This window comes from Salvia hispanica, chromosome 3 (genome assembly GCF_023119035.1).
Source record: "Salvia hispanica cultivar TCC Black 2014 chromosome 3, UniMelb_Shisp_WGS_1.0, whole genome shotgun sequence".
NCBI classification, from domain to species: domain Eukaryota; kingdom Viridiplantae; phylum Streptophyta; class Magnoliopsida; order Lamiales; family Lamiaceae; genus Salvia; species Salvia hispanica.
The window spans coordinates 8,354,380-8,378,737 of record NC_062967.1 but is presented as its reverse complement, the minus strand read 5'-3'; the positions used below and the strand labels follow the sequence as shown (position 1 = coordinate 8,378,737).

The window sequence follows — 24,358 nt, the reverse complement described above, 5'->3', positions numbered from 1 at the left end:
TTGACCAAATTTGTTTATTCTTTTTATGTTAGTTTCTTAGGTTCAAAACAAAATCATTTAATCGTGCACGTTATTACATTAATACACTATCATTTCATTGATATCACCAAAAAAATTTACGCGTGAATACTATTTTAGCATCAATTTTGCCCCCCAAAAAAGTTAAATAGCAAGATGATTAAGAATTTTTGAAACTTTGTGGTTTATCATTCAAATTTTAAAAAGCACATAGCAGGGCCGGATCCAGAAATTTTATATACCTGAGTCAAACATATAGATAAAGGCATTTTAAGGGTCGGATCCAGAAATTTTATATACCTGAGGCAAACATATAGATAAAGGCATTTTAAGGATCTCTGAAGAGGCATATATAAGGGTATTTAAAAAAAAAATTACAAATTGCTCAAAATAGCACAAACGAATTTTTTTTAAGAGGGGCATTTGCCCCTTGTGGAACTTATGTACATCCGTCACTGGCACGTAGTAAACTAAAAAATTGACCAAAATTTCGTAGTAATAATTTTATTGTTAATTAACCCCTATCGACAATGGGCAGGACTTAGGAGTATAGTTTTGGCTAAAATACTCATGGTATAAAAATTCATCACTTTAACATACAAACTATAGAATAAAAAGATTGATTTGCAATTTGACATGACATAACATAAACAATAAACAATCAAGAAATAAAACAGGAGACCATACTACATATTCCCATCAACAGAATTCCAAATTGCAAATCTAAGACTAGTTAGTCATTAGTTAAGGTCCAACAAAAAATCTTAAGCATACCATCAAATGCTAAACTGCACAAACTTCACATATACTAACATGTCTTAGGTCAGAAAGTACCAAGTTTCCTGGACTTGACTTACTAAGAAACAGGCCCAAGGTAGTCTCCCTCGAGGCTGCCTACAACTCGAAAATCTTTCTCAATCTCGATAAACTTCTCTCCGATCACCAGGAACCGCAGCACCACGCCCTTCTCGATCTTTGAGGACTTACCATTCATGAAGTAGGGGTTTTCCCCGGGCACGAATTGGTAGTCATCCATTTTCTGGTGGGAGAGAAAGATGGTCTCGACTGGTCCACACCTCAGGAACACGCCCGGCTTTAGGATTTTGTGGACAACGCCTTCCAAGATTTCACCTGGCAGAACCTTGAAGGTTATGCAGCTGAAATCTACAGGAAAGATAACATCACCTGACTGCTTCCGGACCTTCCCCTCTCCAATCTTCCCCACTGTGCTCAATGCAAGGAAATAGCCGAGGTCCTTAGTAGCCTTCTTGGCTGCAAAATCAGCCATGAGGCGAGTGATTATAGCTTTTTGAAGCATCAGACCTCCTGCATCGAGGCTCTCAGCAGGAATCAAAACATTCCATGACAAATTCGACTTGAGATACATCTTCCTTTGGTGCCACCTACCGTGAACAAAAAAATGAGTTTAGAAATATCTACCTTTCTGGAAATGAAAGCATAGTAGTGAAAGACTAAGCGGGCATAGTCAAAACTGTGATGTTTCTATCTGAAGAAAACTGTGGTTTAAGAAGACGAAGAAGGAAAGAGTAGTGCGCTGGCAAGATTAAACTGCAACTGATTAGTCCATTAAATGAAAGGAATAATACATATATTCAGAAAAAAGGGAGCACCAAGAAATTTTGTTCCTAGTTTTAGAAATTTTGGTTCTGAGTAAAGCAAAGCATAGACAGACTATCTTCAGCTGTGCTAAGCTCCCACGACGAGGAAGAACTTTGAGCAATAATGTACTAGTACTACAGCTGCATCCTCCTAAAAGCTAACAATTTAGAGTTGAATGAGGATCCTAACTGCATTTTCCTCGAGTTGAAAATCCCCAAATCGCCACGCTTGCAGCAAGACCAAGCTTCTTGATAGTGTCATTTGGATTATTCAATAAGCTTGTTAGAGCTAAGTTCTATGGAAGAAGCAAAATGCAGGCATTGGTTTAGTATCCTCATATATATGCTATATTTCCTTCTATTTCTTTCCTTCCACATTTCATTTCCATTGAGATGCAATTGTAGTTTACATTAAAGGTTTTGACAACAAATGTATAATCCATATGAACAACAACTGAATTGCCCAAACACAAAGAGCCTTGAATATTATCGAGTTAAGCTCACACTACATTCAGCGTCACTAACAACAGTTTTATCTAAAATACCTAATTAAGAAAAGAGGCGGCATTTCATTCTAGGATGCGATAAATTACAATTATCAACGGAAAAAGAGGCTGAAATTTAGTGTTTATGCGGCGAAATTTTCCTAGAGAATGTGTAATCATGAACAAGAGAGAATTTAATTGCGATCCAATTGAGGAATTAAACAAAGAGTAAAAATTTTAACAATTCGCAGTTCTACGAGAAATTACAGGAACAGCATGCACGATTTGTTAAAGAGAATCAAAATTATAATCGATTGGAATCAGCTGCGGCGAAACCTGATGAGCTTGAATCACGCGAAATGCAGTTTTCGCCTTCTCTGTGAACTCTTTGACTCTGTTAGAGTGTGTGAACTGTGTGTTCGTAGTTTGAAATGCCGAATTTGTTGTACCGAGTGTCGAATACATTTGGAGGATTTGACCATTTTAGCCCCACAAAGATTAATTCTATAGCAATAAAAATTAGTATAGGTGATTTGTTGCATGTTTTATTTACTTTGATTATATAAATTTTATTATTAGTGCCAATAATTTACAAATTACATTAAAATAAATTAAAACTTTATCTATTAAATTGCAGTTATTAACATTAAATATATAGATTTTTGACATTTAAGTAATCAATATTTTTTAAGATTAAAAATACAAAACAAAACAAAACAAAATAAATGATATCAACATTAGTCAACAAAAGTTTTGCTCACAAGTAGTAGCATTCAAATAGGATGTGTAACATAACATTTTTCACTGCCTTAAGTTTTTCTTACCATTACTAATAATATTAGGATAATTTGATAAACCTTTTGAGTTCGGAATTCAATTCCAAATTCAAATCATCTAAATTCAACAACTTGATTCAGCGGTCAAAATAATTGAAATTTCAAATAATTGGAAGTACTTCGTAACCCACATTATGCACACGCGCGCGCGCACACACACACAATATTGTATACTCACGCACACTGGACATACACACAAATATTGCATACTCACGCACACTGGACATACACACACTATTGCATACTCACGCACACTGGACATACACGCACAATACTCACACTTCAATCAGAACACACACGTTTTAAACATACTAATACACATACTACCCACACATAATGAAAATATAACTCACACACTGCAAACAATTTAGAAAGATTTGTCATATACTAGTAGTATATTATTATTCCATTTATCCTCTGAAAATAGAAAGTTTATTTTTTAGATTATTTCTTTCTCTTTAATGAGGTGAGATATATTGTCCACTAACACACTTGTTTATATTTTTTTCTTGTTTTACCAATTTTGCATTGACATTGTGCCTTTTTAAAAGTTTCTATTTTTAGAGGACGGGAAAAATATAATTTTACCATGTTATATTCGAACCGGTGAAAATATAATTCTGGATATTTTTCTGATACATCTGTATTTTGTGTATTTACTAGTTAACAAAGAAGTCCATTTGCACAAGTAAAAATGCATTTTTTTGTGAAGCTAAATTTTTGTAATGCTGACTAATGGAGTACATAATATCAAGAAAATACACATGTAATTTTTACAAAATTCAAGATGATCCTACTTTATTTTTATGGAGAGAGCTTTGAATTATGACTTTCAGTTTGCCAGCTCAATCTCCAATAACATGTGTGATTGCCTCATTTGCTTGCCAAAATTTATCACGTCATGTTTTTATAAATTGAGCTGCAACTGACCCCAGCCATAACTGTCTAAATAAATGAAGTGAATTGACATTTGACCCATACCAAATTAAATAGTGTCTCTCACTATCACAGCTCAATTTCGCCAAGAGATTGTGATATTACTAAAGTTTGAAAATTATTCCAAAGTTTGGGTTCATTTTAATAAGTACTAGTAGTAAATGACTTGCAATTTGCAAAAACATGGAGTAGTTAAAGTGTATCTTGGCAAAATCATCGAACAACAGCTGATAAGTACTCACAACAAATTAACAATATAACATGCCATAAAAGCAATTGTACCACAAATTCAAAATAAGATGTATTGTTGCAATGTGACATTTATCCCCGACAATAATTAGGGCATTTAACCGTTAAAATTGAAAGAAATCCAATCCACTAATGAAATTAATATTTCCTCAAAAATATACTCCATAATAAATCTAGAAAAATATTAGTACTATGTACATTCCTTAATCACTAATCGTTTAATCCCGTTTAATACTATGTTTATTGTTATTTGTTTGTTTTATTTGATTCTATCATCTTAAAAATTGTTGTTGATAACAAAAAATAAACTTGGTTCTTTATTAATTACAGAAAAGGTGAATAAAGTGAATACTGAATTTTAATTAATTTGTCAAATTAATGACGTTAATATAACTTTTGAGGTAAAATAAAACATACTATCGTGGATTAAACAAATATGATTATCGCGGATAAATCGAGAGCCATGCTACATAAGATATACACAGTACAATAGATTTAACAACTTGTTCTAAATTTCAAGGCCATAAAATTGAAGTCGATATTAGATGAAACATCAGCTGCATGGAAGTACTTATCTAATCTAAATGTGTGCAGAAGCAAAATCAACTGCATCTTGGTACATGGGTGAAGATGCCAAGAGCTTTAATTATTGAACCCCGCTCAGTTTGGCCCACTCTATGAACTGCACTCCACCGTAATAGTTATTGGCGAACCGTATGCCCACGGTGAAAGGCTTGGCAACCTGTGGGATTCGAGCTTCAACGAGATTTTCCAATCCATTTATAATTTGATAACGGACGTTTGAGGAAATTCCGAGAAAAACACCTGCAAACATATACAGACAGTGTGAGACTGCTGCTAAACTGATACCTGATAATCTTGTTTTAATACATTTGAGTTTCTGCGACGAATTGGCCAGTAGAAGCTTTTCATATATGTTTTCGTAGTCATAGCTATCAAATAAGTAAATCTTTAAAGAAAACTATCAGGCTATTTGATGTTATCTGAATCATATAGCTGAATCTATAGCCTCCCGAGCAACTAACAACAGGTCGAATATCTTATTGATGATTACATACCCCAGAGAGCAGCACTTTTTATTAAGGGGGGCACGGGTATATCCTCCTCTGACTTCTTGATGCTCCTGTTATGCAGAAAATCGTCTCAGATGAAAAGTGAAATGACCGCCAAGGAAATTTTTTGAAATTGATACAAACTTTATCGAAAGATGAGTCAACAACACATGGGTAAAAAAGGATTGATTCCTTACAGCAGCAAAGTTTTCGATGATTAATTCCTTACAGATTGTAGGAGTTATTGACTTAAGAGTAAGAAAACTACATTCCTCCACATGGTGCATGTTTGGGATTCATTTTATGCAAGGAGATATTGCTATTCCCAAATCAGACTGAAGAATTATATAGATATATACCTTTTAGCAGTCATGATCGCATTTGCTATGCCTTGGCCGATAATACCACATCCAAAACCAACTGCGCCATATAACACGCCCTACATTCAGAAGAGAATATCACCCATCAGAAATCAAATAACATCAGAATAGCTTAGCTTTTTAACTATAACGAGAGACCATAGGAGAAGATCAGCTTTTTGCCTAAACAATGGATCATGATGTGGTACCTTGTAAAATAACGAAGCAGCTCGTTGCTGCAATGAAAATTTAACTCCTGGTCTCTCAGCTTCAAAAACACTGTGCAGCCAATAAATTCATAATCTAAATAAGTTTGAAGTTACTCTGCTATAATATCAGAAAAACATATCCAAAAAAACAAGATGCAGCATCTTGAGACAAATAGACTGCTTCTAGTTTTCTATGGACGTTTGTGATTGTGCAATATCACTGAATCCAGATACAATCAATCAATCTGACTGCGGGTTCACATAATCGGAGATTGATAAGTATCTACCTCAGAAGTCCCTTGCATATTTTCTATATTCAATAAATAACCAAAAAGATTTATAATAAAATGCACAAGTGACCTGCTGGGGAGAGCAGCAGTAGCCAGCTGCATACTCCCAAGAAAGCCACTTCCACCGCGTATTGGTTTCTTGCCTATACGCGCATATGGGGCCAGCATACCAACCAAAGCAACGTCAACGACAATACCCACTAACAAATCTGCCATGTACAATTCAAACTCTGCCCAAAACTCCTTCCCTCTTTTTCTATATTCAGCAACAGTTGCACAGCAAGAATCAATTACCACCTGAAACACAACCGAGGATTGCCACATAACCAGCCATATTCTTATTGTTCGCTCACTAAAATCGACATGCATCATAAGGCATACCCTGTTGAACTGTGCAATGGCAAATGCATAAACTCAATCTCACCTCTGTTCCAACTTTAAACAAAAATGATGGATCCGCCAGCATTCGGTTCCGCAGCATCGAGAAATTTCTCATCAGAAACCCTAGCGGCCAGCCTGCACTCTGCAAAAATCAATCCAAAAAATGCCAGTAACCAATGTGAAATCAAATAAGTGCAGCAATTTTATTGCTTTCTGATTCAAATTCCGAACTATTAACAAGCATTCTCACCTGGAGATCCAAGTACCTAGTGAGAAAAACCCTCCGTAGCCCCTCCGCTTTCGCCGCCTCGATCAAATCAGCCGGCAGCACCACGCCGCGGCTCTCTGCCTCCATCAAAACCTCCTCGTAGTTCACGATCGGCCCGAACTCATCTTCACCGCCGCCGTCATCTCCCTCTCCACCACCGCCGCCGCTATCTCCCTCCCCTCCTCCACCGCCGCCGACATCATCGCCACCGTCATCGAGTTTCGGTTCCTCGAAATCCTCCAGCTGACTAGTCTTCCCCGTCGCGGTGTCAGGACCGGCGCATTGTATCCGGAACGGATTCTCGGCGGCGATCCTTAACGACGGCTGATTGGAGGGAGAAAAGTTGGCGAAAACGGTGAATTTGAGAGCGACGTTTCTGCTCGTGCGCTGGTGAGATGAGCAGTGGAGATTCGGAGCGGTGAATCCACCCGGCGGAATACAAAGCGACATCGTTTCAGTCGGAAACTGCTGCGGCGGAATTCCACCTGACTGTGTTTGCTTTAGGTTGGACTACTGAGAGTATGAGGTAGTAACCCTAAATAAATGAGTCAAAAACCAGTACCACTATTTATACTCCATTTCCATTGTGTCTAAAGTTAGACTTGGACCATGTTTGGTTCTCGGGATTCTATCTGCCTAGTAATCTGATTTCTTAAATTTTAAATTCTTTTGTTTGTTTCGATTTTTAATCAAATTAGGAATGAAATCAGAATTCGAGAACAAGGAAAGTTAGTACTCTGAATCCTAACTTTTCTTATGTATTCTTACATATTTAAACAATATAGTATAGTTTTATTAATAATAATGGTAATAATAATAACATAATAATAGTAATAGTAATAATAATAATAATTACAATATTTTAAAAATAATTTAAAATTATAAATCATACTTAATTTCACTATAAAAAAAACTATAATTAAAATTATCATAATTATAACTTATTTTATAATAATTTATAATAATAATAATTTATTAAATAATTAAAATATAATTAAATAATATAAATCGTATAATAAATATTTTATTTTATAAATTAACAATTAATCAATAAAGTGATAGTGAAATTTAATTTATAAAATTTATTCAATTATAATATTCGTAAATATTATAATTATAATATAATAATTATTATATTTATTGTTATAATAAATGAGTACTGTAATACTCCATGTAACAATAATTATAATTATATTAGTATTATATATTATGATGGATAATCCATATTTACACTATTCATCGTAATAATAAATATATATAATTATTATTATTTCTAATTAATAATATAATAAAAAATTTATAATATTATTCTTTTTATAAATAAAATAATAATAAGTATATTTTTAGTTTGGTGTTTAAATTAAATATAAATTTAAAATCTTGATATTTTCCAAACATAGGAAAGTAAAGTTACTAGGAATCATATTTTCGTGATTCATTTTCCCAAGAATCATTTTCTTTGCCAACTTTACTTTCCCGCCAACCAAACATGGCCTTGGTGTATAAGTTTTAAGGAAAGTAATGAAAAATATAAATATAGAAGAACTTGAGTTCTACTATTCCTTTTATTTTATATTAAAAAATTTATTTTGTTATTTTCAACCATTCCAATTCTTATTTTATTTTTACTATAAATAATAAATATACGTCACATTCCACTAATTTATTCAATTCTCATTTTATTATTATAAAACTAAGATATAGTATAAATAAGGCTCATCTATGCTCAAATAAAATAAGACTTCTATTATAGAACAAACGAAGTATCATTAATTTTTAGAATAAATTGTAAATGTGATGAATTAGTGAAATGTAGGAATAAAAGTTGTAAACAATGAATGAGACACTTAACAATATGGATGGGTGAAAAAAAATTGAGACACTTTTGAATTTAATATTTACCTGTACTATTGACTATTCTTTTTAATATTTATCTTTTAATCAAAATCCTAAATACACCATGAATACCATATGCAGTCGTATTGGGCTTATTTTTTTGGCCCAATAAACTCTCTGACTATATGCTTGTAAAAAAAGCCTTATTTTGGACACTTTCTCGGCCCATCAGCCCATGTTGTCTCCCAACCTCGTTTCATACACAACTCAAAGAGACGAAAAAAACCTACTTCATGCCTGAAAATATTAAATTGGTCAAATTTGGTTTCTGTTGTAGGAAAAAGATTATCAATGCATCTTTTTTCAAGGAATATTCAAAATGGTCATCATGACATAGTCACAGCTAGCAATTTATTCATAAAAAGAAAAAGTGTTCTTTAAAAATGTACACACTCAATGTACTTAAACAATGGAATTGCACATGTTAGTGTATAAACTATGGACTAATTGGTACTTAAACAATGGAATTGCATGTCAATTTTCAAATTGAAACATGTTTCCATCCGAACTAAGAGTAAAATAAATAGTAAAATATGTTTTGTTTTTTATAAAAAAAAATGATCAATTTATCTGTGATATTTCAAAAACAACTGAAGCTTTTATATTTCACATTTAAAATCAATTCATCTGCAACAATTGAAAAAAAAAAAATCCTTAGTAGTTTAATTTTTATATAAATGTCCTTTTTTTTTAATTCTGAAATACAAATCTATATTATGGGAATTCTTCCGTTACGAAGATTTGACCCGCCACAAAAAACATTGTAATAAAAATCCAAAATAAAATTAAAATGAAAATTAAAAAAAATAGAATAACGAAATTTAGAGAAAAAAAACACCAAAATAAAAGTCTTCTTTGATTGTGCGACGGCTTTTCCCAGTTTTCTCTCTCTAGATCGCACCTCACAACACAGTCTCTATTTCTCGCTCTACGCATCCACACATCGGCGGCGGAATATCACCGGAAAGCTGCGAATTCCGATCATTTTTCTGCTCGCAATTTGATTGAGATCTGCGAATTGATAGACGTCGGATCTGGAGAATTGCTGGATCTGAGAGATGGCGCTTTCCGGCATGAGAGGGTTATCGGTTTTCATCAGCGACATCCGGAACTGTCAGAATAAGGAGCTGGAGCGCCTTCGTGTTGATAAGGAGCTCGGGAACATTCGAACTCGCTTTAAGCACGAGAAGGCAAGTTTGTACATGATAGGATAGGTGTTTGTGAGCTATTTTTGGCGTGCGTGATTGCTGTTTGAGTTTGAAGTCTTTCGGAATCTCATGAATTAGCTGATGTGGTGTGAAATTGTGGCATACTGGTGTAGAGACGAGCTGGAATTCAGGGTTTGCGCGATTGGGATTTCTATTTCGTGAATGTAGGTTGGACTGATTGGGGGTATTGTAGTCGTGCTATTGAGTGAGGAGGTGTTTTAAGGGGTTTATAGGCTGGATTGGGGTTGGATTTTGGGTTCTGGTTATTTGCTGAGGGATGGATTGGGGGTTTACGAGCTGTGTATACTCATTACTGATAGCTTGCTGTAGAAGATGAGTTTCAGCTACTTGAATACTTGGCATTGTTGAATGAATGCATTCTGTAGATTATTTATGATTAGAATTATATGTTCCAGGAATTAGCTATAAAACATTTGAAAATGTTTTCTACTCCATTTGTCTTACTCTTGAGAGGCGGCTTGATATCGATAGCCTGGCTTGTATTGCTGCATTGAAGCACACGTGCCATGGAAATAGTTTTGGAATCCTAGTTCATGTGTATAGGAATGTACTGTCTGATGTGGTGTGATGGTGAACTTCATGGAACTGCCTCAAAATGGTTCTCATTGTCTTCATGCTGTTCATGCAGAGTTAGAAATTCAATCAAGTTGAACTATGTTCATTGATGCAATTTTAATGTGAACCACAATGACTAAAGTTCTGTTAAATCATCAGCATTTTTGTATTCCATGAGATCTGTTACTGTGATGCAATGTTATGCCCCTCCCTCTCAGCTTCAGTTAAAAACTGTGAATGATATAAGAGTCACAAAAGGACAAATGGAAGTGGATGTAGATTTATTAGATAGCCTAGATTTGAAAATAAGAGGTATTCATGAATTTGTTCAACACCCTTCTGATTGTACTGTACTTTTGAGGATAGGCATGTAATCTTTAAGTAAAAGAGCATTTGTCCTCATTGTAGGCTTCTGATGCATTGCTCAGTGTTTCAACCGAGGATAGCATTATGTCATCCATGGAATTAGATGAATCTGATAAATGACAATGTCTCTTATGGCTCTTGTCTCCTCCCATCTCTGTTCTTTTCAAGAACCATCCATTGATAGGGTTCTCTCTTTTATGTACTTCATAGTATTAGACAAAGTGTGTTAATTTGCTAGGAATTTTCAGCTGTTTTAAGCATGGAGAATAGAGAAATATGATTGGAAGCAGCAATAGGATTTAAGAAGGTGCCATATATTGGATGTGCTCCGTATGATTTGGTCCTAAAAGTCATGGCACATATATTCAAGGATTTTTTGGGTTGGTCAGGAAATCAATATGATGAACTGAAAAATAGGCAAAACTTTTTTATCATTGTCTTTTCCCTCTAAAGTGCCTCTTCTGAACCAAGCCATATGAAGAGGGAAATGAGAAACAAAATGTTAGATCTAGCTCAATTAAGTGGCAGAAATTAACTTGTTAGTTATGGTCTTGGCCCATGAATACTCCAGAAACAAAGTGTAAACATATGAATTGATATGCAAATCTCTTTTGTTTTCCCTAATGAGAAAAATAATTATGTGACTTCATGATCTTTGTATGCCAATGTCCATCCAGTTGTAATGCTACCTTAGTAAGCTGGGGCTCTGAAGTGTCTCAAACCTTTAATATTTGTTATTTCTCGGTGAGATATAGCTTTGCTTATTTTTATTTTATTTGTTACTGAACAGGGATTGTCACCTTATGAGAAGAAGAAATATGTCTGGAAAATGCTTTACATTTATATGCTAGGATATGATGTTGATTTTGGTCACATGGAAGCTGTATCTTTAATATCTGCACCAAAGTATCCTGAAAAACAGGTATGTATTGCAGAAAAATCAGAAAAAGGAATAGAATATTGTCCATCACTTGTCAAATGTTTTCACACATTCCGAGTTGCTGTAGGTTGGCTACATCGTGACATCATGTCTTCTAAATGAGAATCACGATTTCCTGAGATTAGCAATTAATACTGTCCGCAATGACATTATTGGCCGCAACGAGACTTTTCAGTGTCTTGCTTTGACATTGGTATGGTGTCCGATTTTCTGTCCGTATAACTCTTTATAAATAGTTGATGCAAATCATGCAACCATATTGGTTTTAGTTTACATAATAATTTTTGTGTTCTGCCTCAAGTTCTTAATGTTTCCCCCTTACTAACTTATGCTTATTCCATTTGATCACAACTCTTAAGGTTGGAAACATTGGTGGCAGAGAATTTGCTGAATCTCTGGCTCCTGATGTTCAAAAATTACTTGTAAGTGCACACTTCTGAAGGTATTATGCAGGGTGACCTAATAAATATTTCTGAAAGTTCCTATTTTCTTTAGTTATCTAGCAGCTGCAGACCGCTTGTTAGGAAGAAGGCTGCACTATGTCTGCTGCGCCTCTTTAGAAAAAATCCTGACGTGGTTAATGTGGATGGCTGGTAAAGCATCTACTCTCAATCTCTCTGTTAGTGTTGTTGATTGATTGGAAGAATCTGATACCAGTTCTCTTCCTCGTAATTGACAGGTCAGATAGGATGGCACAGCTATTAGATGAACGTGATTTAGGAGTACTGACTTCTTCTATGAGTCTCTTAGTTGCTTTAGTGTCCAACAACCATGAGGCGTACTGGAGTTGTCTACCAAAATGTGTTAAGACCCTGGAAAGACTTGCTAGAAATCAGGATATTCCACAAGAATACACTTATTATGGTATTCCTTCGCCTTGGCTTCAGGTTTGTGCTTTTCTTGACACTATTTCCTTAGAAGAGGGTGACACTGAATAATTTAGGATATCAAAATATTTTCTTGGTTGCATTTTATTTATCGGATTTAGGTATTTGCTGAATTTCTAGATTCAAGTAGGAGCGATAAGTATTTGCTGAATTTCATTCTTCTAAAATCTAACCATTTTCTTCTGTCCGTGCCTGCACTGCAGGTTAAGACTATGAGGGCTCTCCAATATTTTCCAACTGTTGAAGATCCAAATACAAGGAGGTCATTGTTTGAGGTCTGATATTATTTTTTACTCTATTGGCTATTCTGGTGTGCTTTGGTTTCGTATCGTAATCACTAGTACATTTGTAGCTGTCAGCCTCTCTGCCCAGTATGTTGCTGTATTGGTTTCCGTAGATACATATTGGTGTTTGTGTGGAAATTAAATATGGTTGTGGCATGTTATGATATTTCCTTATTGGCCATTTTCAGGTTCTGCAAAGGATTCTAATGGGAACTGATGTTGTCAAAAATGTAAACAAGAATAATGCATCACATGCTGTTCTTTTTGAAGCTCTTTCTCTTGTAAGTAATCGCTGTTAATTTTTTTTTTGTTTCGAATCAGTTCTCTTGATTTATCTTCCCCGTAGAGTCTTATTCTGACATGGAATTTTTATGCCTTGGCTCCATTAAATTCATGAATCTGTACTTCGTGTCTCCAGGGGTGCCTAAACCTCAAAGGGCTGTTTTACATTTAATATTGAATTACCGGAGAGGCTCTCTGAACATGCAAAATGATGTCTTATCAGTTTATTCCTTTTAAGATGTGTTATTAGAGTTGTCAATAACTTGTGGACCTAAACTTCTTTATATGCAGGTCATGCATCTTGATGCTGAGAAAGAAATGATGTCTCAATGTGTTGCACTGCTTGGAAAATTTATTGCTGTTCGTGAACCTAATATAAGATACCTTGGCTTGGTTAGATCTTCGCTCACTATATTGCTACTTGCTCCCTGTTTTTTGTTTCTTTAACACAAGATTGAATATTTTTTTTGTTAAGGTTATATTGTTGGAATCCTAAAAAATTGTCTTATCAAGACTCTGCATAATTGTGGTCCTGATTGCAAAGATTTTGGTTGTTTAATGCAGGAGAACATGACTCGGATGTTGATGGTCACAGATGTGCAAGATATTATTAAAAGACATCAAGCTCAGATCATTACTTCACTGAAGGATCCCGATATCAGGTTACCTATTACTATTTTCATGCTTGTTGAGTGTTGAAGACTTAAATAACCACTCACCATTAGTTATCGTCATATAAATAAACGCATAGAGTTGCTTCCACCTATAAAAGAGGCACATGTCATGACCATGATTATGTCTTTATTTGGATTTTACAAATGTTTTGTAATTAAGAAGTTATTGAGCAAGGGATCTCTCTCCTTTTCTTCTTGTAAGTATTTTACTAGCTTTGACAGTTGACACACATATCTAACCATGCTTTATTCTAACAGTATCAGGAGACGTGCCCTTGATTTGCTGTATGGCATGTGTGATGTTTCAAATGCAAAGGACATAGTTGAAGAATTATTACAGGTGCACATGAATTACAAGCTTGTAGTGAATGCATTAAAAAACCTTTATTGGTTGATATAACCAACAAGGAAAGTAATACATGCTTGGCCATCATCTGGTTTCAGTATCTTAGCACAGCAGACTTTGCAATGCGGGAAGAATTGTCACTTAAAGCTGCAATTCTTGCAGAGAAGTTTGCCCCAGACTTGTCATGGTATGAAATTGATTCATAAAAGGCTATTCATTTACACTTGAGAATAAGTTGGGTTTGAGTTAGAGAACAGATAAATAAGCCCGCCATAGTCATGTGACGTATTTTATGAGTGATTATTTTCCTTTCCCCCTTACTAATTGAGAGTTAAGCAAGAAGTGAGAGTAAGTGTCTTTTTTAATTGCTTACACCAGAGGTGAATTTTAATTTTTCTTAATTCAGTTCTATGCGCAGTTATGAAAATTTTGTTGTGAATTTGTAAAACCTTACCAAAAGTTTCTTTAGCAACAAGTAAAAGCTAGATATTTATGTCATTATGTGATCAATTTCTTTGCAAACTATGCATATGAAATATCTCGGCGTGTGTAGGACTTTGCTACGAGTTTTATTTAGGAGTATAGTCATACACAAGGAAGTTACTTGATCTACTTTTTCAGTGACATATTTCTCCTCGTTTCAGGTATGTGGATGTGATTCTTCAGTTGATAGATAAGGCAGGGGATTTCGTAAGCGATGACATTTGGTTCCGTGTCGTGCAGTTCGTTACAAATAATGAGGATTTACAGGTAACTGACACAGCTTCTCAGTTCTCATGTTATTTCTGTAACTGCTAGTTGATGTAGCCTAATAATTGATAAATGAACTTTCACACAACTTGTTTTGTATATTCATGCTTCTATCTTACCAGCCATATGCAGCTATGAAAGCCCGAGAGTACCTTGACAAGCCTGCCATTCATGAGACGATGGTGAAGGTGTGTTAGACTCACTGATTGTTCAAATTTTGTTAGTATTTTGTAAAAGAAGGCATACCAGAATCAAGAGCTGTATTGACTTGCATGATAAATGTTACATGATTCTTGTACAAGTTTTGTATACTTCTAATATAATATGTACCATAAAATAAACTAGTTGTATATCTGCTCAGTGCTCATATCATCTACTCCCTCCGTCCCCAAAGAATATGCACTTTGGGTTCGACACGAGTTTTTATGTAAAATTGGTAAAGTAAGAGAGAGGTAGAGAGAAAAAGTAATCAAAGTATTATTAGTGGAGAATGGGTCCCACCTCATTAGAGAAAATACTTTCTAAAATTGGAAAGTGCATATTCTTGTGGGACGGATTAAAAAGGAAAGAGTGCATATTCTTTTGGGACGGAGGGAGTATTTCTTAAGTTGTTTACAATAATTTCATTACAATAGACCAACTAAGTGCTGGATAGGCTGATGCCAATCAGTCAAAAAATCTGAGTGGTGAAATCAAAATGTTATTGGTTAATAAAAGTTCAGTATCTCTTTGGATGTTTGGATTTATGTATCTGTCTAGAATCTCTATAGCCAATTTCTCCATAATATTTCAGTTAAAACAATTTTATGATATCACAGGTCAGTGCATATATCCTTGGAGAATATAGTCATCTTCTAGCCAGACGACCAGGATGGAGTCCAAGGGAAATTTTCAACATTATACATGAGAAACTGCCCACTGTTTCGTAAGTCCTATCATTGTATATCTCTTTATATGTCCTAACTTCTGTACTTATTTAACTAAATCATATATGACCAGGACACCAACAATTTCTATCCTTCTTTCCACGTATGCAAAGATTTTAATGCACACTCAACCACCTGACGCGGAGCTACAGAAGCAAATCTGGGCAATCTTCAGAAAGTAATTACATGAAACAACTATTGTTTGTTTAGTTAGTTTTATTTTATGTTCTGGTTTTCCACTGAGGTTGAAGATTGTATGTTCCAGGTATGAGAGTTGTATTGATGCTGAAATACAGCAACGTGCAGTTGAATATCTTGCTTTGAGCATGAAAGGTGCAGCTCTAATGGATATACTTGCTGAAATGCCAAAGTTCCCTGAGAGACAGGTTAGAATGTGGATGTCGACTTAGTATTGGTCAACTATCTATTATGTCGCACCATCATTTGTTAATGTAACTTTGTCTCGATTTACTAACAATGCTGACCATGCCAATTTTTTGGTTATAGTCATCATTGATAAGAAAAGCTGAAGATTCTGAGGCTGATACAGCCGAGCAAAGTGCAATTAAATTGCGGGCACAGCAGCACACCTCTAATGCTTTGGTACTTACTGATCAACGCCCTGAAAATGGGACCCAACCTGCACCCCAGCTTGGTCTTGTGAAGGTGCCTACCATGAATAACACGGTGAGATATCATTCTGTAGATTCTGACTGGACTCACTTCTTAAATGATAAGTTTTGAATATGTATCCAATAAGCAAATATGTGTGCAGGACGAAAGCACCTCTGGACAAGGATTAGCACATGCAAATGGGACTTTGGCAGTAGTGGATCCCCAACCTCCTAGTACACCGTCTCCTGACCTCCTTGGAGATCTTTTAGGGCCATTAGCTATTGAAGGCCCACCAGGTACTGCTCCTCAATCTGATCCAAGTGTACCTTCCAGTTTGGAAGGTGGTTCGAATCTAGATGATTTAGCCCTTGCACCTGTTGAAGAGCAGACTAGTACAGTTCAGGTATCATTTTCTTCTACTTACTTGTATGTAATAGTAATATATACTTGTTTCATAAGTATAGTATGCATTTTGGGAAAATTAACATGTTAGAATTTTGTTTGATAATTTGTAAGTGCTGTGTTGGGTTTTATCTTCTGGGCTGGTGCAAAAGAACTTCACTGTTACCTACTTCTGTCTGCAGCTTATATTTCTCTTCTTCTTACTTTCCCTTTGATACTTGCAGCCAATTGGTGATATTGGGGAAAAATTCCGTGCATTATGCCTGAAGGATAGTGGTGTTCTATATGAGGATGTCAATATCCAGGTGCACTTTATCATTTCCTTATTCAGTTTCACAGGGCATATTTTTCAGTATCAAATATATGAGCATGAGCTTCAAACGATTGTTTCCTAGTTACTTCAACCTTTGTTGTGTTGCAGATTGGCATAAAAGCTGACTGGCGAGGTCATCAAGGTAGAGTTATTCTCTTCTTGGGAAATAAGAACACTGCCCCTTTAGTGTCAGTGCAAGCGTTGATATTGCCCCCATCACATCTAAAGACAGAGCTCTCACTAGTACCGGATACTATTCCCCCGAGGGCGCAGGTTGAATCTCTAAAATATCTTTTGCTGGATTTTGCTCAGTTCCTATATCGGTTTCAATGTTGAAAGTAAATACGTTCCCCCCCTCAGGTTCAATGTCCACTTGAAGTAGTCAACCTCCAACCAAGCAGAGATTCAGCTGTGCTGGACTTCTCATACAAGTTTGGAGCCAATCTGGTATTATTCAAGAACCATACCTATAATCAAAATATAAATCAAGGTCCTTGAGTTGGAACTGTTAATTTTTCATTAGAAGTAATACATTGCATGAACAGGTCAATGTAAAACTTCGCCTTCCCGCTGTCTTGAACAAGTTTCTTCAGCCAATTTTGGTTTCTCCTGAGGAATTTTTCCCACAATGGAGATCACTCTCAGGACCTCCACTGAAGCTGCAAGAAGTTGTATGGTCCTTTAGAATTTAGTTAATTCTTTCCCTATCACCCCAATAAAATAACTAGGTCCTTATCATCTTTCGATTTTGTTCACCAGGTTAGAGGTGTTAGACCCATGCTGCTTGCAGAAATGGCAAACTTATTTAGCAGTTTGCACCTGACAGTGTGCCCTGGCCTCGTAAGTGCTTCGTTCCTATAAGTTCCTTTTTTTATATGGTTATTATTTTCTGCCTCGTATCTTGAACATTACTTCATCTTTTGTATTTCCCATCCAGGATCCCAATGCTAACAATTTAGTTGTCAGCACTACGTTCTACTCCGAAAGCACTCGAGCCATGCTATGTTTGGTATGCTTTTAGTTCTTAATGAAATAGAAATGCTTTGTTCCAGAGTCTTTCAGCTGATATCTAAAAGTTAACCCTATATGTATGATAATTTGCTTTGTGATTGCCATGATATTGATTCCTGCAATTTTGGGGATATTATCACCAGATAAGAATAGAAACAGATCCAGCAGACAGAACACAGCTGCGAATGACCGTTGCATCGGGAGATCCAGCACTCACATTCGAGTATGTATATCTATATATGTTCATTCTTGCACCCCAGTACCACTTGAAACTATCTGGTGATTAATGTTGAGCTTCATGCCATCATATTTACAGACTGAAGGAGTTTATTAAGGAGCAATTAATCAGCATCCCTGTTCCTTCTCGATCACCTGCACCGATGCCGCCCCAAGCCCAGCCGGTAACTCCACCGACTCCCGCCTCAGATCCTGGAGCTATTCTTGCTGGTTTGCTTTGAGCGGGGTATCATTCGCGCACATAGTTATTCACGAGCGTGTAACCAATGTTCATACAAAGCTGCCGTGTCACCCCCCTCCTCGCCGGTTGGGAGGCGTTGAACGATATAATGCAGGGGCTGGCGGAATCGAGGGTGAATCTGTATGTAATCGGCTGAGCGTTGGAACACTTTGGAGGCTTTCAAGTTTTGATATTCTTTTGCACAACTAGATTTGTGCTTTAGCGAGGGGGTGAGAAGGGTCTATTCTTGTTTCTTTCAGTTTCTTTTTCTCAAGTGTTGTCTTTTTATTATCCACTTCTTTTCTAGTCAGGTTTTACAACATTGATTCCTGTAAAATTTGAATCACATATTGCAGATAACGGCTCGAGGTTGTAACAATCAAATATTTTGTTTGTGGATGTGTATTTGTTTTAACATCAATAGTGGAATTTGTAATCGATGATGCTGTGCAATGTATTTTTCTTATGTTCAAAGCTGTAATCGATGATGTCTTCTTTAGTCAAAGATTATGCTCTTTTTATGGTTTCGTGGGTTAAAAATTAGACATGGTATATCACATATCTAATAAAGTACTCCATCCGTCGTGCCATAAACGAGACATTTCTTTTGAACATGGAATTTAATAAAATGATATTTTAGAAAGTCGAGTGAAAGAGAAAATAAACTAAGAGAGATATGATATAGTATCACACAAAAAAGTATAATCTTCAAAATAAATCAAAACATTCAGATTGCTGAGGTAAACCACCAGACTTATAAGCATTTCAACTGTGCACTTGGACACAAATTATATACACTAAATCAATGTTTAATCATTTGCTGCACTAACTAAATAATGGTTGATTAGCTGCTGATAAATCATTTGACATCAGACAGCAACTTATGAAATCCTATATATAAGCAGCATCAACAAATTCTAAAGACAGAAAATGGCTTCTAGTTGCTAGAGTTCTAACTACTTCGTTGCAGGATCGTGCTCCCAAGACGAGTCGACAGATTCTTTTCTGATCAATGCAAACTAGGAAAGCATTCTTATAGGCTATCTTTCAAGCTCAGCTTTATGTTTTGGACTTCAACGGATAAACGCTGCTTATGGTCCTCTACATCCTTCATAAGCGAGAGGAGATTTGTGCGGTATACTTCACACTTGCGGTTGGCACGCTCCAGGTCAACAGAAAGCTCGTTAATCTTCCGATCCATGTCATCCTACAGAGATAATGTGGATTTATAAAGACACATTGCTGTATTTATGTGGTTGATGTAAGAGTAGTTGTATAATGAGTCTAACTAATCCACCATATGAACACGTTTAATATCGGAATTCAGGATTAACGACAGTCTACTAGAATTATACGATTCAGTCATTCAAAAGCTGTTATAACACTAAAGAAAAATATTTACAAAATCATCCAAACTCAGCTAAGTACTAAAGTTTAACTAGATGGAGTGACAAACCTCAGACAGTTGTTGGCCCGAGCTCCCTGGCACTTCCGCAGTGCATTGATTCGCCTGAATTCCAATCCGTGCTGAGACATCCCTCATTCGATCATTGGTCAAAGATGACTTCCCCTCACTCTTTAACCCAAGAGCAACTTTGTTTGAAGCCTCTACCAAAGCAGCCATAGCGACATTATAGGAATCTACGGACTCTGCTCCTTCCTCCACAAATTTGAAGGCCTCATGCCGAAGTGTGTTATATCTAACAGTGTGGGATTCCAAATAACTCTGGTATGGGTCACTGACTCGTTCTTCCAGTGTAACACTACTCTTCGCGTTTCTTGTCCATCTCTTTAAGATGTAATGAGATGGAAGCGTAAGTACGTTAGTCACTCTGAAAACAGCCAATACATGTCTGCAAAGAAGTCCCGAGAACTCAAACATCTGGCAGCTACAAGTAGCTCTCATTTCAAGAACATTGAACTTCACATGATAAGCTCTGTGTTCTTCCCCATATTTTGATACTTGATAACTTATTACTTCTTCGTCGTCGTCCACTTTCAATGCCATAAAAGTGAGAGTACTAACCAACTCCTCTTGGAATCTTGCGAATATTTTTCTCGTGTAAAATTCTGACACCTGTTTCTCCATTGGGGAAGGAGTTTTCAGAACAGGTGATGCGTTCATAGTATCAAAATCCGCCTTAACTTCTTTCTCATGGCGGCTCTCTAACGCCTTTTCATACAACTTAAAGAACTGATTCAAATTGGTTGATGCATTCACATACCCATCAAAGTAAGAATTCATACTGTCACTTCTCTGAGTGACTGACATTTCAGCAAAGAAAGTATCGCGTAGATACACAGGGACCCACTGTTTCCGATCCTCATAGATGGCTTGAAGCCACTTATGATCTCTGAGGTCATATTTATCCGCAAGGGAATGCCAGCACGATTCAAATTCATCGGTGCTTTCAGACATGTTCACAGACTTGTAGAAAGCAGCTTCGAACTGAGGATGCTGTAGCAACACATGAGACAACTTCTCCTGGCATTGCTTGAACATATGCCATTTGCAGAACCGGTGGCGAGTGTTTGGGAAGACCTGTGTGATGGCGGAGCGAATCACACCATCATGCTCTGTGGTGATTGATACCGGAGAGCGGCCAGACATAGCCTCCAGCCAAGTTTTGAATAGCCACACAAAGGAAGCCTCTGATTCATTCATTAGGAAAGCACAACCAAACAGGACAGGCTGTCCATGGTGATTCAGCCCCGTGAAGGGCGCAAAAGGCAATCTATACCTATTCGACCTGTACGTGGTGTCAAACGTAACAGTATCTCCGAAATGGCTGTAGTCAGATCGCGACTTTGGATCAGCCCAAAACACATTACCGGTGTACTGATCCTCATCCCCTTGCACTGCATAGAAAAAGTTAAGATTCTCAGCCTGCTTCTGTTTCAAATAATCCAAAAGCAGCTGAATATCACCCTCCATGTTCCTCTGCCTACTGTTTCTCATATAATTCCTACAATCCACCTCTGTGAACCCGACTCTACTAATCCCGCCATACTCCTTAATGAGCACAGACATTATCCTACGCGGTCCCATCCCAGCAGCCTGCAACGTGTCGATCAAAGTCTTTGCAGGGCCAGAGATTTGGCGATGGGAACGGAGGCAATGCACCTGATCAGGCGGCACCAGATCATGATTATGCTCCTTCACAAACCCCGACACCAACCACTTCCCCGACTCCTGTATCTTAACAGACAGGGACGCCTTACACCCCACACGAGTCACAGTCCTCGGCCTCTTGATCTCCCTATCCATAGTCCTCTTCTCATTCAAATTCCTAAACCCCTCCTTCGCACACACAAACGACCGCTGTATGATCGCCCCATCCTTCCTAGAGCGGCGCGAGGAGCTCACACGAGTGCTGAACCCAACCCTCCTCGCGTACGAGTTATAAAACGCCTTCGCAGCCTCCTCCGACTCGAATTCCATCCCCTCACACGGCTCGAGATCATGATCCCCCTCCGGAATGTAAACCCCAACACTGAAAGAGGTCTCCCCACTACCACTGCCGAGAGAATTAGCATCATTCGATGATCCATCAGGCATGTCAACATCATCATTCGAGGGCTCAATATCAATCCCATCATCTCCCCCGCCTAAACCAACATCAAATTCTATAACCCCATTTTCCATTATTTTTATGCACCACACCAATTCAATCACCGGAAATCTGCACAGCAACTATCCAAATCACAAACAACAATCACTCTGCATATACATAAAGGACGATTCTTGGATGCCAATCTGATCCATTTACAAACAAATCTTCAAGTAATTCAAATAATAAAACTGAAACTCAAATGTTAATTTGCAAGAATTGAGGGAGGGAATGAAAGATACTGAACAGACTTACCAGAATCTAATGATTGTCTTTATACAGAAAAATCAGAATTGAGTGAATTGGTTTGTTTGGAAATGGAAGAAAACTCAAAAAAAGGAGAGGGAGTGACGAGTGAAGAGGCGTGTGGGCGTGGTTGCAGGCAATCAGAGCCCTAATTTTACGAACTCGTATTTATTTGTGGGGGCCAATTTCATATTTTGGTTTCTGTAGGGGTCTGCTTGCCAAGGATGAAACTCTCAGCATGATTAGAAGATTGAATCTCAAATATTTTAGATTAAATGGTTATGATTAGTTCGTTTTTAAATTGAGAGAATATCTAATCGATTTATAGACCAAATGATAAACTGAAACTATTTTGTACTATAGAAAGAAAATAAATGTACGGAAAATAAATGTACCGACGTTTGCGGATTCAGAACATAATTTTGAAGTATTCATTAAATGAATAGTTTACAATTTGAAGTTAACGAACTAAAGAGATATAATGTTTCTTATACTTTAATGTGTAAAATTATAATTCGCCCTATAAGTTAAAAGAACATCGTTTGTCGTCTTGTTCAAAAAATAAATTTTGAGGGATTCATTAAATGAAATAATTTGCGATGTGAAGTTAACGAACTAAACAGATATAAAAAAATTTATGCTTTAATGAGTTAATTGTAATTCGCTGCATAAGGTAAAAACACATCGTTTGTCGTCTTACTCAAAAAATAAATTTTGAGGGATTCATTAAATGAAATGATTTGCAGTGCGAAGTGAACGAACTAAAGAGATATAAGGATATACTTTAATGAGTAATACTGTAACTCGCCGCATAAGTTAAAAAACATCGTTTGTCGTCTATTCGAAAAGTATTCTATAGATGGTGGAGGATCATGACATTTATGACTAACCATAAGTGAAAATTAGACCATTTGGCAGTCGCCTCTCAAATCGGTCGATGTTTATAGCAGGTATGGAGCTAGGCAGCTAGCATATAGCTAGAAAGGGCATATTCCCCACCTTCAATTTCCTTAGATATATATAAACTACTCCCTTCGTCCCGCTTTAGGAGTCCCGGTTGATCAATTTCGGATCGCCCGCTTTAGGAATCCCGTTGAGTAAACTAATAAAAAATGCCTACACAGTAGGTAAAAAATTGTTAAAAGTGGATCCCAACCTCCACTACAACATTTATTTACTACACACTCAATTAAAAGTGGATCCCAACATCCACTACAACATTTATTTATTACACACTCAAACATTTCTTAAAACATGTGTCCGACTCAACCGAGACTCCTAAAACGAGACGGATGGAGTATTTATTATAAAAATTATCTGTTTTAATTTCTCACTGATTGTCCTTCTTAAAACTCTTCAATTTCATTTATATATATTTTAGCCGTGCTCGAGTCCTTCTTAAAACTCTTCAATTTCATTTATATATATTTTAGCCGTGCTCGATAAAAATTCTTGGCTCCGTCACACGTTTATAGGATTGGTTATTATTTTTATATAGGATAAAACCATAATTAGAATAAAACTAAAAACTAAAATTAATGATTTACTTTTTAGCTACATTTTCAACCGGTCTCGCACTCTCGCTTTAGATTTTACTTCACCACTATATAAATAAATAACGCATTTCATTCTAGCGTGTTAGTTTATGTAAATAACAGTCCATGAACAATATTTGTAATAAATTAGAAAAAATACTTATTTTTGTGAAGAAGAAAAAAGGGGCTTCACACAGATGAAAATGGGTGAACAACTCCACACAACATGTTTTCTTTTATTTTTTCTTTTACTTCCTTTTTTTTATCATGATAAATGCCCCGACAAAATGAGAAATAAATTACTAAATAG

General features: G+C 36.3%; 4 protein-coding genes across 7 annotated transcripts; 1 reads left to right on the top strand and 3 right to left on the bottom strand.

Annotated features, from left to right (window-relative positions):
- Positions 1-687: 687 nt before the first annotated feature.
- On the bottom strand, positions 688-2,564 carry LOC125212186 (DNA-directed RNA polymerase V subunit 7-like). The gene is made up of 2 exons (XM_048112282.1): positions 2,459-2,564; positions 688-1,421 (listed from the first exon to the last, which is right to left on the bottom strand). The coding sequence occupies exon 2, from the start codon at positions 1,403-1,405 to the stop codon at positions 875-877; it is 531 nt and encodes a 176-aa protein (XP_047968239.1). The 5' UTR covers positions 1,406-1,421; positions 2,459-2,564; the 3' UTR covers positions 688-874.
- A 2,001-nt stretch (positions 2,565-4,565) lies between these two features.
- On the bottom strand, positions 4,566-7,254 carry LOC125216840 (protein RETICULATA-RELATED 1, chloroplastic). The gene is made up of 7 exons (XM_048118617.1): positions 6,706-7,254; positions 6,499-6,597; positions 6,145-6,371; positions 5,785-5,854; positions 5,576-5,655; positions 5,223-5,287; positions 4,566-4,968 (listed from the first exon to the last, which is right to left on the bottom strand). The coding sequence occupies exons 1-7, from the start codon at positions 7,171-7,173 to the stop codon at positions 4,790-4,792; spliced, it is 1,188 nt and encodes a 395-aa protein (XP_047974574.1). The 5' UTR covers positions 7,174-7,254; the 3' UTR covers positions 4,566-4,789.
- Positions 7,255-9,482: 2,228 nt separating this feature from the next.
- Positions 9,483-19,096, top strand: LOC125214243 (AP-2 complex subunit alpha-1-like). The gene is made up of 27 exons (XM_048115179.1): positions 9,483-9,809; positions 11,560-11,691; positions 11,777-11,902; positions 12,069-12,131; positions 12,205-12,302; positions 12,389-12,596; positions 12,800-12,871; positions 13,069-13,161; positions 13,454-13,555; positions 13,727-13,824; positions 14,095-14,176; positions 14,281-14,369; positions 14,827-14,932; positions 15,055-15,120; positions 15,751-15,857; positions 15,932-16,036; positions 16,124-16,244; positions 16,366-16,545; positions 16,634-16,876; positions 17,100-17,180; positions 17,297-17,461; positions 17,549-17,635; positions 17,734-17,859; positions 17,948-18,028; positions 18,126-18,197; positions 18,343-18,422; positions 18,516-19,096. Exons 1-27 carry the CDS (start codon positions 9,678-9,680, stop codon positions 18,655-18,657), a joined length of 3,057 nt encoding a protein of 1,018 aa, XP_047971136.1. The 5' UTR covers positions 9,483-9,677; the 3' UTR covers positions 18,658-19,096.
- A 292-nt stretch (positions 19,097-19,388) lies between these two features.
- On the bottom strand, positions 19,389-22,640 carry LOC125216176 (protein FAR1-RELATED SEQUENCE 5). 4 transcript variants are annotated; one of them, XM_048117817.1, is made up of 3 exons: positions 22,523-22,640; positions 20,113-22,413; positions 19,389-19,863 (listed from the first exon to the last, which is right to left on the bottom strand). In XM_048117817.1, exons 2-3 carry the CDS (start codon positions 22,300-22,302, stop codon positions 19,690-19,692), a joined length of 2,364 nt encoding a protein of 787 aa, XP_047973774.1. In that variant the 5' UTR covers positions 22,303-22,413; positions 22,523-22,640; the 3' UTR covers positions 19,389-19,689. The 4 variants fall into 4 exon arrangements, with proteins under 4 accessions (XP_047973774.1, XP_047973775.1, XP_047973777.1 ...); XM_048117818.1 differs by having other exon boundaries at positions 20,113-22,377; XM_048117820.1 differs by having other exon boundaries at positions 20,113-22,350.
- Between the last annotated feature and the right edge of the window lie 1,718 nt (positions 22,641-24,358).